The sequence below is a fragment of the Narcine bancroftii genome, chromosome 6, assembly GCF_036971445.1.
Source record: "Narcine bancroftii isolate sNarBan1 chromosome 6, sNarBan1.hap1, whole genome shotgun sequence".
Classification (NCBI taxonomy): Eukaryota; Metazoa; Chordata; class Chondrichthyes; order Torpediniformes; family Narcinidae; genus Narcine; species Narcine bancroftii.
Window position 1 is genome coordinate 131374734 of NC_091474.1, and position 16525 is coordinate 131391258.

The 16525-nt window shown below is 43.8% G+C and overlaps 1 protein-coding gene across 1 annotated transcript in view; it reads right to left on the reverse strand.

Annotated features, from left to right (window-relative positions):
- The window catches only part of eys (eyes shut homolog), a 986043-nt gene that overhangs the window by 740183 nt on the left and 229335 nt on the right, over nucleotides 1-16525 (reverse strand). The window contains exon 13 of the mRNA XM_069886108.1: nucleotides 3636-3807. Within this exon, the coding sequence (XP_069742209.1) occupies nucleotides 3636-3807 (172 nt within the window). The remainder of the gene's footprint in view (nucleotides 1-3635; nucleotides 3808-16525) is intronic.

The following is a 16525-nucleotide window of genomic DNA, read 5'->3' on the forward strand; positions in this document are numbered from 1 at the left end:
GGGGGTGGTGGTAGTCATGGTGGGGAGCTGGCTGATGGAGGACCTCAGTTTTCTTCAGGCTGACTTCCAGGCCAAACATTTTGGCAGTTTCCGCAAAACAGGACGTCAAGCGTTGTAGAGCTGGCTCTGAATGGGCAACTAAAGCGGCATCGTCTGCAAAGAGTAGTTCATGGACAAGTTGCTCTTGTGTCTTGGTGTGAGCTTGCAGACGCCTCAGATTGAAGAGACTGCCATCCGTGCGGTACCGGATGTAAACAGCGTCTTCTTTGTTGAGGTCTTTCATGGCTTGTTTTAGCATCATGCTGAAGAAGATAGTAAAGAGGGTTGGTGCGAGGACGCAGCCTTGCTTCACGCCGTTGTCAATTGAGAAGGGTTCGGAGAGCTCATTGCTGTATCTGACCCAACCTTGTTGGTTTTCGTGCAGTTGGATAACCATGTTGAGGAACTTGGGGGGGGGCACCCGAGGCGCTCTAGTATTTGCCAAAGCCCTTTCCTGCTCACAGTGTCAAAGGCTTTGGTGAGGTCAACAAAGGTGATGTAGAGTCCTTTGTTTTGTTCTCTGCACTTTTCTTTGAGCTTTCTGAGGGCAAAGACCATGTCAGTAGTTCCACTGTTTGCGCAAAAGCCGCATTGTAATTCTGGGAGGACATTTTCGGTGACACTAGGTATTAGTCTATTAAGGAGAACCCTAGTGAAGATTTTGCCTGCAATGGAGAGCAGCGTGATTCCCCTGTAGTTTGAGCAGTCTGATTTCTCGCCTTTGTTTTTATACAGGGTGATGATGATGGCATCACGAAGGTCCTGAGGTAGCTTTCCTTGGTCCCAGCAGAACATGAAAAACTCATGCAGTTTGGTATGCAGAGTTTTGCCGCCAGCCTTCCAGACCTCTGTGGGGATTCCATCCATACCTGCTGCTTTGTCACTATTCAGTTCAATTGCCTTATATGTCTCTTCCCGGGTAAGGACCTCATCCAGCTCTAGACTCAAGGGCTATTGAGGGAGCCAGAGCAGGGCGGATTCTTGGACTGAGCGGTTGGCACTGAAAAGAGATTGGAAGTGTTCCGACCATCGATTGAGGATGGAGATTGAAGATTTTGGATCCTCAGACACATGACTGGAAAATGCAATGACAGGATAAGCATTTCTTCCTCTCAAGCTTGTTTTATTTCTGCTCACTCAGATTTTAAATTTTTGCATTAATTCGGTAATCTCCAATTCAATGAAAAAAACTGTTTTTCTTGGAGTTTTACACATTGTATCGGTCGGTCTAATGTTAAGGTTTATTGACCTTGTGCTGCATTTCTCCTACTGAACATTTAGCTTCTCTCCATCATCCTATTAATTTATAAAAACACCTGAGTTAACATCTCTTGCAAATAAACGACACTATCTGTAATGAAGGAAAAAATGGGAATGGAGAAGAGAAGATGTTTGGACATTTGATGAATTCTATTGAAACCGGACATGAAGTTGGCAAGGCAGCACTTAAGATGGTTGATGAGAACCCCCTTAAGTCCTGTTTTGAAGTGGCCAAACATAAAGGAGTATTTGTTGTCGACTGCTACTCAGGCAAAGACAGTAAACCATTCAATAGGGACTTTGCCAATCTGGGCTTGGAGGTTCTTAAGTCGAGTGCTTTGGAAGAGCCAGTGATTGGTGAAGGTACTGCTTCTGACACAAGCAAACCAACTGAGCTCCCTCTGTCTACATTTCAATGTGAGTGGCTGGACAGGGTGCACAGGGATTGGATGTCTGTGATAAGGGTGAGTAGTGATCTATGAGTAGAGTTCATTGGGAACCTATTTTGATGTCACCACAGTTACATTTCCGGCTCCAATAGAAGCACTCATGCTGGTGGAGAAGCAGATTCTGAGGACATTGTTGATGCAACACCCTCTGCAGAGAGTGCCCTCCATAATGTTTGGGCCAAATACACTTTTTTCCTTTATTTGCCCTTGCGCTCCACAGTTTTAAATTTGTAATCAAATAATTCACATGTGCACATTCAGATTTCATCCAAGGTTATTTGTAAATATTTTGGTTTAACTATGTAGAAATTATAACACTTTTTATACATAGACCGCTCATTTCAGGGCACCTTAATATTTGGGACATGTATATTAAAGTCATCATGTTTAGTTTTTTGTTGCATATCCCTTGCATGCAATGACTGCTTGAAGTCTGTGATTCATAGACATCGCCAAGTGCTGAGTATCTTCTCTCATGATGCTCTCCCAGGCCTCTACTGCACCCATCTTCAGGTCCTGCTTGTTTTGGAGGCTTGTCCCCTTAAGTTTTCTCTTTGGCATATTAAAGGCATACTCAATTGGATTTAGATCAGGTAATTGACTTGGCCATTCAAGAATTTTCCAGTTTTTAGCTTTGGAAAACTCCTTTGTGCTTCAGCAGTCTGTTTGGGATCATTGTCTTGCTGTAGGATGAAACGCAGTCCAATGAGTTTGGAGGCATTTGCTCGAACTTGAGCAGATGTTTCCTATACACCTCAGAATTCATTTTGCTACTGCCATCAGCAGTTACATCATCAATGAAGGTAAGTGAATCAGTATCTATGTCAGCCAGATATACCCAGGCCATAACACCCTCACCACCACCATGTTTCACAGATGAGGTGGTAAGCTTTGGATGCTGGGCAGTTCCTTCACCAACCTGCACATTTTACTCTTGCCATCACTCGGATACAGGTTAATCTTGGTCTCATTTGTCTGCAAGACCTTTTTCCACAATTTTGCAGGCTCTTTTAAATACTTATTGGCAAACTGTAATCTGGCCATCCTGTTTCTGTGACTAACTAGTGGTTTGCATCTTGCAGAGTAGTCTCTGAATTTCTGTTCATGTCTTTTGTGGACAGTGGTCATTGACACATCCACACCTGCCTCCAGAAGGATGTTTCTGATCTGTTGGAAAGGTGTTTGGGGATTTTTATTCAATGAGAATTCTTCTGTCACTAGCAGTGGAGTCTTCCTTGGCCTACCAGTCCCTTTGTGATTACTGAGCTCACCAGTACACTCTTTCTTCTTAATAATGTTCCAAACAGTTGATTTTGGTAATCCTAAGGTTTAATCCTTACTGTTTTATTCTTGTTTTTCACCCTCATAATGGGTTCTTAGACTTTCACTGGCACAACTCTGGTCCTCATGCAGAAAAATGGCAACTACAGGCTCACTCCAAAGGTGGTCAAAAGTCTAGCTCTCCTGCATCTGCACCAAAGAAGCAATTAAACAGACTGGAGTAATCACAAACACCCGTGAATCCAAATGTCCCAAACTTTATGGTGCCCTGAAATGGGGGAACAATGTACAAAAAGTGCTGTAATTCGACATGGTCAAACTGAAATGTACGCAAATAACCTTGAATAACATCTGGAATGTACACCCTAATCACATGTGAATTGTTTGATTACAAATTTAAAACTCTAGAGCACATGGGAAAATAAAGGAAAAAAAGTGTCTGTTTCAAACATTATGGAACGCACTGTATTTATGAAAATTCCATTCTCAGAACAAAAGTGACAAGAATAATGTACCTGGTTGTTTAGTGCATTTCTTTAATGATGTTGCCTTGCATTCAAAACCATTCTACTGTAAATGTTGAAAGGCTTATCATTTTGAACTTACATGCCCTGAAGACAAGGGTTTGAGGCACATTCATTTAAATTGTGCTCACAATTCGTTCCAGTAAACCCCCTCAAACAGATGCAGCTGTAGAGACTGATGCCATCGATGCATGTTCCCTCATTGTTGCATGGAGCTGATGCACAGTCATTGATATTAACTTCACATATGCTTCCTGAAACAGAGAATACAAGAAGACATCAGCCTTGTTGCAAGTTAGACCACCAACATACACAGTGATTGCAGCTTGTGCTAATCTTTGTCTGAAGCAGCAGAGGAATTATTCTTGCCGGGACTGAAAAATGACAGGTTTTAATCCATACAAAATAGTCCTTTTTATTGAAATTACACCAAATCCAACACAGTCTTTTCATTGACTGCTCAGAGAAAAAGACGCCTAGTCAGAAAGCACTGAAACAGGCCCTTTGGCCCACTGTGTTTGTGCTATTGAGCATCCTGGTCCTGCGCAAATTCAATTTTAATCATCCCAAAGCTGCCCCTTGTAGTTTACCACTCATATGCACACCAACAGTCATTTACAGTGGCCAATTATCTACCAGCTCACACTCTTTGACATGGGAGGAAATAGGACTATCTGGAGGATACCCATGCGGACACAGTGGAATGTGAAGTTAATGCCATGCTACACAGACAGCACCGGAGATTAGGATTGTCCCTGGTCGCTGGAGCAGTGAGGAAACAGCTCTACTTGCTGCAACATTGCATCCAGGAGCCGTGCAATTGTGCTATCCTAGCTGATCCACTGTGGTTTGAGGCCATAATCATGTCTGACTCTTCTAGCACAGTAGAGACGAGGTAAAGAGTTTCAGCAATGTTTGAGATACCAGGTTTCAGGTGAGAGGTTAAATCTGGATCCTGCCAGAACATATCTGACAATGATATTGGCAGATGATGTTCTCCATCTTGTTTCAACCAATATGCATGCATTATGGAATCATGGAGAATAGGTACAGGAAGAGGCCATTCAGCCCTTCAAGCCTATGCCACCATTCAATATGATCATGGCTGATCATGCAACCTCAGTACCCTATTCTTGCTTTCGCTCTGTATGCCTTGATCCCTTCAGCCAGAAGGGCCATATCCAACTCCCTTTTGAACATATCTATTGAACTGGCCTCAACATCGTTCTGTGACAGGGAGTTCCACAAGACCAACATCATCCAAAAGAAACCAGAATACAGTAAAAACATACAAAATAGTATAGCAAAGGGAGAGGCTATTTGTCCAAAACAGTTAATGATTATATTTATAATCTGCAAAATATCCTCCCATTCTATTGACATTATCTCAACTATTCTATTCACTATACCGCTCATCTTCAGAATTTCTACTTTTATTATCTATTTCCAGCATTCTCAGTATTCTTGCTTCAATCTATCGTGCTTGCAATATTTTTCTCTCAATTTGTTGCTCCACATTTCACTAAGTGACATCCAAGAGCAAATGCTGGGAGTTCAGCCAACACTTTAACAGTGTTGTCAGGGTTCAGTGTCATACCCTCAAAAATTGGAAAGCAGTACGGTACATTTAAATGTGGCAAAATGAAACCAAGTTCTTTAAAACATCCAATCAAACTGAAGAACATAAAGAGCTATTACAGCAGGAGACAACAGATAATAAGTTTTAATGAAGGTCTTAAATAGACTGAGAAATTTAGCAGGAAACTCCAGTTGCTGAAGGTATGGCTTGAGGATGTTCAATAAGAAGGAACTGGAGTGCAGAAATTGCAGAACAGACTCTGAAAATTTACTATAGGGAGATCAAGATGCATAGATCTATTACCTCAGGCATGGAAACGGTTAGAGGACGCTTAAATACAATTGATATTTCTATGATCATACATATTGACAAATGTCAGATACTGTTGATGCCATTTAACTCTCCATGATCATTGTATTTTTAAACACACTATTACTGGTACAATGAGGTAGTATTAAGTTGAATACCTCTCATTTCACATTTAGCATGCTTATATCACTGGATTAGAAAAGATGTAACATCCATTTGTTAGTTACCAAAGGGATTATGGTTAGAAATTAAGACTTTGGAGTGGATCAGTATCACATATAAATTTGTATAATAATATTAAAAGAAATGGAAAAGGCTCAAATACATCAAATTATAATCATTTATCCAATAAAGAACAGATCACAAATGTAATCTAATATTAAAAATTCAGTCTGTATATTCCTTAAGTCCTGGGTGATGTATAGATGGAATTCCAAACCATAGGACGTATTTGACAGAAAGATTAATCTCTAATGGTAAATAGGAGTATCCAAGAAGCCAAGATTGGGAGAGAGTGCATAATTTCAGAAGACAGGAATGGGAATGAGTGAGGGAGATTACAGAAATGTACAATAGTGGGAGATCTGAAAACCTGCATTTGAACAGTACTGTAATCCACAAAAGTGCTGGAGAGACTCAGCAGGTCTTGCAGCAACTATGGAAAGGGAAGGGTTAACAAAGTGTTAGCCTGAGTTCTTCATCAAGTATGAGCAAAAAGCACCTGAATGAAAAAGGGCAGGGAAGGTCCACAGGTCAAAAGACAAGAGATCATAGGCGGCTGTAGGTGATAGAGATAAAGAGGAATAAAAAGCTGAAGTGATGGGGGAGAGGGTAGCTCTCTAAATGGAGAGGGACAGGTTAGGGAGCTGGAGTAGAGGGAAGAGGGATAGGAAATGAGAGAGGGAGAGAGAGAGAGAGAGGATCTAAATGGAAACTTGGCCCCTCTGTCCATCTGAGCACTCTCCAACCAGACCACATTAACATCGACTGCTTCAGTTTCTGTTAAACCCCTCCTCTATCACCATGGATCTGTTATAAGATTTGTTCAGTTACAGTTATGAGGCAGAAACTATCTTTAAGCCTGTTGGTGCATGCTTTCACACAGCAGAAGGAGAGAGAAGAGAGTGGGTCCAGGGTGTGATCTGTTCTTCAGTATGTTGGCGGCCTTTCCTAGACATTGGGAAATGTAGATAGAGTCCATGGAGAGGAGGACGGTTTGTCTTGTCACTAGCTGGAGATTAAGACTTGAATATTTGGTGTCCTTGAAATTCTCCTGCCACTGTCCTTAAAATAGTTTTAAATTTATAGATTAACAATAAAAATGTTGTTATATTGTGTGGCATAGTTAGTTAGGTCAATGCTATTACAGCATCAGTGACTCGGGTTCAAATCTGGCGCAGTCTGTAAGGAGTTTGTATGTTCTCTCTGTGTCTGCGTGGGCTTTCCCTGGGGGCTCATTTCCTCTCTCCTTTCAAAATGTATGGGGTTTGGAGGTTAATTGGTGTATTTGGATAGCATGGGGTCATGGGCTGGAAGGACTTGCTGTAGGCCTAAATATTTTAAAACATTCACATTAATCCAAACATTTTAAAACATTCAATTTCACAGAGGCATCCTCTATATTACATCATCCTATCTTGGTGATGTGACATTGCGATAACGTGGTGCTCTCTTGAAGACTCTAGCCCATCCATCAGTGTGGATCTCCACCATGTGCAGCCCAGTACAAACTCCTGCTGCTCTGTAAGCTGTTCCTCCCAGAAATCTCTAGCTTTAACCTCCCACCAAACCATCTCCTGTCCCCCATCCATTACCTATCACCATTATCTACTGACAATCCTTTTACCAAAGATAGATGGATCCAATCCTTGATGTCCAACACTACCTTGACTGATGTCCAAACCTTTCCACGCAGGAACCATGCAATTTTGAGGCCAAATTGTACTGATAGGAAATAGCAATATCAGTTCAAAGGAGAACATGCACAGGTTCTCCAGTCCCAGCAAATAAGTGATGATCCTTGTTCCCGTGATTGCTCTAGTATATCCCCACTGCAAACTGTCCAAGCTTGATGTCAGTCACAAAATATGAAAATGCTCACAGTGCTCCAACCAAGCCCAGGACTGTGACCTAAGTCTAACTTCTTGAGCTGGGTCAGATTTGAACTAGACTTTAGCGATGCTTTGCTCTTTCTCTTGAAGGGTATCCATTCTAAGAAGTTCTAGCATCCTGACCGTGCTCATGACAACTGCTTCAAACCTCCAACACTGGAGCAGTAGAGGGCACTCTAAGGCTAATTTTATGCAGCATTCTGAGAACCATATTCTCAGCAAAATATACTTATTACCTGTCTCTAAGTACTCTTCGTCTGGAATTAGTCAATGTTGAATGATCTGAATAAACTCCTCATAATTAACAAGATATACTATGTTATTTGAATATTTGAGTGGTACAGGTTATTTCACTCACTATGAACATTTCAAGTGTCTGAGGAGATAACTGTTAGAAGGGGCAGTGCTTTGCACCCAACACCAAGGCTGAAAAATTTGATAGGATTGCAACACAGCCAAAGCACTCAATTTGACAGCAGAATGTACCCGCTCATCATATCCTCCGTGGGTAGAAATGCGACCATGTTAAGTGAAGAATAGAGGCATCCAAGCCCAAACAGTGGCACAGTTGGCAGCGCTACTTCCTCACAGTACCAGAAATAGATGGGGTGCAGTCTGTTTGGAGCTTGCACATTCTCCCTGTGACCAGATAGGTTGAAATCTAGAGTCACAGTCTCAAAACAAGAGGGCAGCCTTTCAGAACGTTGATTGGAAGGAACTTTTTCACCTAGAAGAAAGTGGAATTCTCCACTCATGGACTTTGAAAACTTAGTCATGAAGTATATTCAAGACATAAGTGGATAAGATTTTTTGCATATTGTGGCAAGCAACTGATATGAATTTGGAAAGTCATGTGGAGGTAAAAGAAGAGATGAAAATCAGGCATCAAGTATTAGCAGCCTAAGGTCTGGCTCCTGCTCCTATTTCTTATGTCCTTGTACAACGGGACAGGGAAATGCTGTCAAATGTTGCAAGGTGGCTCCATCAGCATAGAATAGAAAAAGCTGCCAATCTGTTTGACAAACAATGTTTTGTTAAGATCCTTCAGGTAGGGGGAACCAGCTGGTGAACATTCAGGTCATTGGGCCTGCAAAAGTGCACACTTCATCAAAATCAGGATCCGAACTGTCACCTGGATCAGATTCAAGTTTCTCGTTCAGACTGAATGGGCTAACTCCCCTACCCTACCCTGCACTGCAATGCACAGAGTGTAACAGTGTATAGATTAGGCAAGTTAAACTGGACTGTCTTCACCTGGTTGTGTGTTTTCATTACTGTAACAATATTAATACTTGGGGAGAATTTATAAGATTTAGAGTAGGTCACATACATACACGCATTTTAAAAAATATCTTATTTGAAAGACTGAAGAATTCACATTGCAAGATCTCTGGAGAACGTAAGCACCTTTCACAAGTAGGTGTTAATTGAATTTGGAGCCGAACAGGAGCGTGGGTATGACAACGGCTCTGTACACGCTGATCTTTGTATGTTTCTTCAGGTAGTTGTTTTTCCAGACTCTTTTATGTAGTCTTCCAAGGCACTATTTGCCTTGGTGAGTCTGTTGTCTATCTCTTTGTCGATCCTTGCATCAGATGAAATGGTGCAGCCGAGGTAGGTAAACTGGTTGACCGTTTTGAGTTCTGTGTGCCCGATGGAGATGTGGGGGGGCTGATGGTCATGGTGGGGAGCTGGCTGATGGAGGACCTCAGTTTTCTTCATTTTGGCAGTTTCTGCAAAACAGGACGTCATGCGCTGGAGAGCTGGCTCTGAATGGGCAACTAAAGCGGCATCGTCTGCAAAGAGTAGTTCATGGACAAGTTGCTCTTGTGTCTTGGAGTGAGCTTGCAGGCACCTCAGATTGAAGAGACTGCCATCCGTGCGGAACCAGATGTAAACAGCGTCTTCATTGTTGAGGTCTTTCATGGCTTGTTTCAGCATCATTCTGAAGAAGATAGTAAAGAGGGTTGGTGCGAGGACGCAGCCTTGCTTCACGCCATTGTCAATGGAGAAGGGTTCGGAGAGCTCATTGCTGTATCTGACCCGACCTTGTTGGTTTTCGTGCAGTTGAATAACCATGTTGAGGAACTTGGGGGGGCATCCGAGGCGCTCTAGTATTTGCCAAAGCCCTTTCCTGCTCACAGTGTCAAAGGCTTTGGTGAGGTCAACAAAGGTGATATAGAGTCCTTTGTTTTGTTCTCTGCACTTTTCTTGGAGCTGTCTCAGGGCAAAGACCATGTCAGTGCTTCCTCTGTTTGCGTGAAAGCCACACTGTGATTCTGGGAGGACATTTTCGGCGACACTAGGTATTAGTCTATTAAGGAGAATCCTAGCAAAGATTTTGCCTGCAATGGAGAGCAGCGTGATTCCCCTGTAGTTTGAGCAGTCTGATTTCTCGTCTTTGATTTTGTACAGGGTGATGATGATGGCGTCACAAAGGTCCTGAGGCAGCTTTCCTTGGTCCCAGCAGCATGAAAAACTCATGCAGTTTGGTCTGCAGATCTTTGCCGCCAGCCTTCCAGACCTTTGGGGGGATTCCATCCATACCTGCTGCTTTGCCACTTTTCAGTTGTTCAATTGCCTTATATGTCTCTTTCGGCTCCGAATCATGAGTCCTCTACCGGCATCACCTACGGCTCCTAGAACACTTCCATCAGCGCTATCTCCGCTCCATCCTCAACATTCATTGGAATGACTTCATCACCAACATCGAAGTATTCGAGCTGGCAGAGTCCGCAAGTATCGAATCCATGCTGCTGAAGACCCAACTGCGCTGGGTGGGTCACGTCTCCAGAATGGAGGACTATCGCCTTCCCAAGATTGTGTTCTATGGTGAGCTCTCCACTGGCCACCGAGACAGAGGTGCACCAAAGAAGAGGTACAAGGACTGCTTAAAGAAATCTCTTGGGGCCTGCCACATTGACCACTGCCAGTGGGCTGATCTCGCCTTCAAACGTGCATCTTGGCGCCTCACAGTTCGGCGGGCAGCAACCTCCTTTGAAGAAGACCGCAGAGCCCCCCTTCACTGACAAAAGACAAAGGAGGAAATACCCAACACCCAACCCCAACCAACCAATTTTCCCTTGCAACCGCTGCAATCGTGCCTGCCTGTCCCACATCGGACTTTTCAGTCACCAACGAGCCTGCAGCAGATGTGGACATATCCCTCCATAAATCTTCATCTGCGAAGCCAAGCCAAAGTTAATTGAATTGACGTCATAAAATGCTTGACCATTGTCTTGCTGGAGTCATGCTATCAGTACACTTTCTGCAAAGTGCTCACAGAAAGGTCAATTCTGGATTGTTTACCTAAAGGTAGTTCTCATTGGTGGAGACGTCACTGCGTCTCAGGAGACCAAAAAATGGCCTGCGCTCTCACCAAGGTGATGCCAGGGCGACATCTCCATCAGTCGCGGCGACTAATGTTGTCCCTGACTGGGGAGACTACTCCATGACCTCTCAGTGGCATTGCCGCAACCCGTCCTCACTCTCTTTGGTCTCCAGCAGGTCACGGCAATGTCACGGAGAGGTCGCAGGGAGGTCTCCCCAGTCGCGGACAACATTAGTCACCGCGACTGATGGAGACGTCGCTGAGACCTGCTGGAGTCTGGGAAAAGTCTCCAGAAAAATCAAACATGTTAAATTTTCTGTCGACTCCCCGGAGACCCGGCGAGTCTCCGCAACCAGCGGAGACTCAAGTCACCAGCAGGTCTCCACCTAGTCACCAGGCCAGTGAGATAGGCCCTTAAGACAACAACTTGAGAAGAAAGAACTCCTGTTGTTTTGCTGGAGAAGGTGGGAGGTTTTGCAAGACATGAGTCACATGCTCTCTTTGGAGTTTCAGTTGGAAAAGAGAGATAGCTGAGTTAACAGCTCAGTCAATCAGTCAGTCAGTGTGCGGGACACTGACAAGTAACTGAAAAGTGCAATCCAGGGAAAACTGTTTGAAACTGACGAAAGCAAGTTCCAGAGCAGTAGATGGTTGAAAGTGCTATCTGTCTGATGTTTCTCTTGAAATAGAGGAAGGAATAGAACTCTATGGTAGCTTGAAGAAAGAAGTTACCATCTAGAAGACCCTGATGGGGCAAGTTTCATCAGTGAGACCCTGAGGTGACTAGTGGTGGTACCTCAGTTGTGGAAATCCTGGAGCAACAAATAAATCTCTCTGCAAACCCTACAAGAACCTTCCTGAGCAATAAACATTTACGTTTCAAGCACCAAGCCTGGTGAACTTTATACATGTTAAATTCTGTGCACAGTATGGTGATTGCCTGCAACCAGAGAATTTGGAAGAAGGAGAAGTGAGATTGAACTGTGAACCAAAGAACTTTTCTTGAATTTACACACACATTGCATACACGTGTGCTTAGAATTAGAAGGGGGTTAATTTGGGTTAGTTAAGTATAGAGTTAAGTTAATGTTTGATTCTATTTTCATGTTTGAAGCTGATTAAAAATAACTTTTGTTTTGAAAGTCACTTGTCTTTGTGAATGTCTATTGCTGCTGGGTTTTGGGGTCCTTTGGGCTCTTAACATTACATAGACGATGTTTGCCATCTGAAGCTTTGACACTGCACCTGATTAAGTGTGCTTTCAACAAATCCTCAAACACATTATGTAATCTGTTATGAAGATATTCTCTATCCTGATAATTGCTATACTTTCGGACTAAGTGGCAAATCATTATCGTTTTGTATTTCAACTAGGTTGTGGCACTGTTCTGAGAGGTTCCCAAATCTTCTACTTCACACTGAGTTATTGAATCTATTTATATATTAATGGTTCTGTACCTGCAAAGTTATATGGCTAAATTGAACAAAAACAAATTAGTTAAAAATATAATGCCATTAATTTATTGCCTGGGATGATTTTTGATTGTAATCACTGCCCCATGCTGAAAATGTTTTATGAGCTTTAGTTAAAACATAATTTATTGCTTCCTGGAGATTTCTAGGCAGAAGCAGAAAGGTTTTGATCAGGTGATGGCCCTCATCTTCTTGTGAGTTGGAGTGCATTGATTGCAAGGGCCAGGTTTTAGATTTTCTGTACTTGTACTTATTGACAGGTACCCTGAAGCAATGGCTGTCCAGTGCACAATTCAAAGAATGGCAACACCTCCCAAAATTGTCAATCAGAAGAGTTACGGAGAAGGCACCTGGGAGTACCATCACTTCCATCACTAAGTCACACTGTCCTGATCTGCAATTAAGCAAATTTCCTTCATTATTGCTGGCACAAAGTTCTGCACCAGTTTACAGTAAAAGCCATATAATCTACTCTGGAATCATTTGGAATTAGTGAAGGTTCAGCACTGGGATAACCTGGTAACAGCTGCATTTCCTTCTGACTCACAAGGGTGATGAACGATCATTTAACCAAAATACTGAAGTACTGTAACTGAAGGCTAGAGACGGACAGCATCCCTTGAGTTGGTGGCTCACCCTAACCCGGGCTCGAAATGGGGGAAGGGTTGTGGCATGACAGCCTTTATGGGGAATAAAGCAGAGGAGTCATAGCCAACCAAAGGTCAAAGGTATTTACATATATGTGGTTTCACCACAAAGGGCTCCTGTCCCCAAGGTGCAGATCCTGCACTCCCTTTCACTCACTGGGGTCCAAGTTTCCCTCCACTGTTCTAACTTACCATGGCCCCAATTCCCATGATCACCTTAACCTTCATGTTCTGCTGCCCTTGCACCCTTGAAGCATGATGGGTTCACTGCTAAGTTTATTGTTGAACAATGTGACATTTCAGGGATGGTCTAGAAAACTTGGAAAAGCCAAATCCAGAACATGCCAGATTATTGGAGTTTACATTATTAGGTTCTTTTCCCCAGACAAAGACTGATGAAAATAATTCAACATGACCTCTGCAATGACCACATAGGATGGACTATAATTTCACCAATATCTCAACTATAAATAGAAAAGGTGATTTTAAAGTTCACTTCAAATGGTAAATCAAGATCTGGTAAAAAGAGAAGACACTCCAATCTTCTGCTTCAGGATATTGAGTTCAAATCTAGCCCAAGATGGTGGGTTGAAAACCTGAAATTACATATTGTAATAAAATGAGCTCTGAAAACCTAGGTGTTGCAATTTACCAACACAACACTACAGGTATTCATAAACTCCTCTGACATGACAAAATGGTCTGCCTGGACCACTGCATTGCCATTATATTCTTGTGAATATTATCTATCTTGTAATTTTTATCTATGTTTAATTCAATTTAATAATACTCTTGTGATTGTTTATTTTATAAAGTACCTGTTCGACTGCAGCAAGTAAGGATTTTGGTACACTTGTGCATTGTAATTTATTATATTGATACAGCACAGTTACAGACCCTTCCAGCCCATGCTATTCAAATGTGTGTGTGTGTGTGTGTGTGTGTGTGTGTGTGTGTGTGTGTGTGTGTGTGTGTGTGTGTGTGTGTGTATAGATATTGCAGGCAAAATCTTCGCTAGGATTCTACTAAATAGAATAATACCTAGTGTCGCCGAGAATATTCTCCCAGAATCACAGTGCGGCTTTCGCGCAAACAGAGGAACTACTGACATGGTCTTTGCCCTCAGACAGCTCCAAGAAAAGTGCAGAGAACAAAACAAAGGACTCTACATCACCTTTGGTGACCTCACCAAAGCCTTCGACACCGTGAGCAGGAAAGGGCTTTGGCAAATACTAGAGCGCATCGGATGTTCCCCAAAGTTCCTCAACATGATTATCCAACTGCACAAAAACCAACAAGGTCGGGTCAGATACAGCAATGAGCTCTCTGAACCCTTCTCCATTAACAATGGCGTGAAGCAAGGCTGTGTTCTGGCACCAACCCTCTTTTCAATCTTCTTCAGCATGATGCTGAACCAAGCCATGAAAGACCCCAACAATGAAGACGCTGTTAACATCCGGTACCGCACAGATGGCAGTCTCTTCAATCTGAGGCGCCTGCAAGCTCACACCAAGACACAAGAGAAACTTGTCCGTGAACTACTCTTTGCAGACGATGCCGCTTTAGTTGCCCATTCAGAGCCAGCTCTTCAGCGCTTGACGTCCTGCTTTGCGGAAACTGCCAAAATGTTTGGCCTGGAAATCAGCCTGAAGAAAACTGAGGTCCTCCATCAGCCAGCTACCCACCATGACCACCAGCCCCCCCACATCTCCATCGGGCACACAAAACTCAAAACGGTCAACCAGTTTACCTATCTCGGCTGCACCATTTCATCAGATGCAAGGATCAACAATGAGATAGACAACAGACTCGCCAAGGCAAATAGTGCCTTTGGAAGACTACACAAAAGAGTCTGGAAAAACAACCAACTGAAAAACCTCACAAAGATAAGCGTATACAGAGCCGTTGTCATACCCACACTCCTGTTCGGCTCCGAATCATGGGTCCTCTACCGGCATCACCTACGGCTCCTAGAACGCTTCCACCAGCGTTGTCTCCGCTCCATCCTCAACATACATTGGAGCGCTTTCATCCCTAACGTCGAAGTACTCGAGATGGCAGAGGTCGACAGCATCGAGTCCACGCTGCTGAAGATCCAGCTGCGCTGGATGGGTCACGTCTCCAGAATGGAGGACCATCGCCTTCCCAAGATCGTGTTATATGGCGAGCTCTCCACTGGCCACCGTGACAGAGGTGCACCAAAGAAAAGGTACAAGGACTGCCTAAAGAAATCTCTTGGTGCCTGCCACATTGACCACCGCCAGTGGGCTGATATCGCCTCAAACCGTGCATCTTGGCGCCTCACAGTTTGGCGGGCAGCAACCTCCTTTGAAGAAGACCGCAGAGCCCACCTCACTGACAAAAGGCAAAGGAGGAAAAACCCAACACCCAACCCCAACCAACCATTTTTCCCCTGCAGCCGCTGCAACCGTGTCTGCCTGTCCCGCATCGGACTTGTCAGCCACAAACGAGCCTGCAGCTGACGTGGACTTTTACCCCCTCCATAAATCTTCGTCCGCGAAGCCAAGCCAAAGAAAAAAAAACAAGATTATCAGCATAAATATGTATATAGATATATATATCTATATACATACACACACACACACATACATATATATATATATATATATATATCTTCTTCTTTGGCTTGGCTTCGCGGACGAAGATTTATGGAGGGGGTAAAGGCCCATGTCAGCTGCAGGCTCGTTTGTGGCTGACAAGTCCGATGCGGGACAGGCAGACACGGTTGCAGCGGCTGCAGGGGAAAAATGGTTGGTTGGGGTTGGGTGCTGGGTTTTTCCTCCTTTGCCTTTTGTCAGTGAGGTGGGCTCTGTGGTCTTCTTCAAAGGAGGTTGCTGCCCGCCAAACTGTGAGGCGCCACGATACACGGTTTGAGGCGATATCAGCCCACTGGCGGTGGTCAATGTGGCAGGCACCAAGAGATTTCTTTAGGCAGTCCTTGTACCTTTTCTTTGGTGCACCTCTGTCACGGTGGCCAGTGGAGAGTTCGCCATATAACACGATCTTGTGAAGGCGATGGTCCTCCATTCTGGAGACGTGACCCACCCAGCGCAGCTGGATCTTCAGCAGCATGGACTCGATCCTGTCGACCTCTACCATCTTGAGTACTTCGACGTTAGGGATGAAAGAGCTCCAATGGATGTTGAGGATGGAGCGGAGACAACGCTGGTGGAAGCGTTCTAGGAGCCGTAGGTGATGCCGGTAGAGGACCCATGATTCGGAGCCGAACAGGAGTGTGGGTACGACAACGGCTCTGTATACGCTTATCTTTGTGAGGTTTTTCAGTTGGTTGTTTTTCCAGACTCTTTTGTGTAGTCTTCCAAAGGCGCTATTTGCCTTGGCGAGTCTGTTGTCTATCTCAATGTCGATCCTTGCATCTGATGTAATGGTGCAGCCGAGATAGGTAAACTGGTTGACCGTTTTGAGTTTTGTGTGCCCGATGGAGATGTGGGGGGGCTGGGAGTCATGGTGGGGAGCTGGCTGATGGAGGACCTCAGTTTA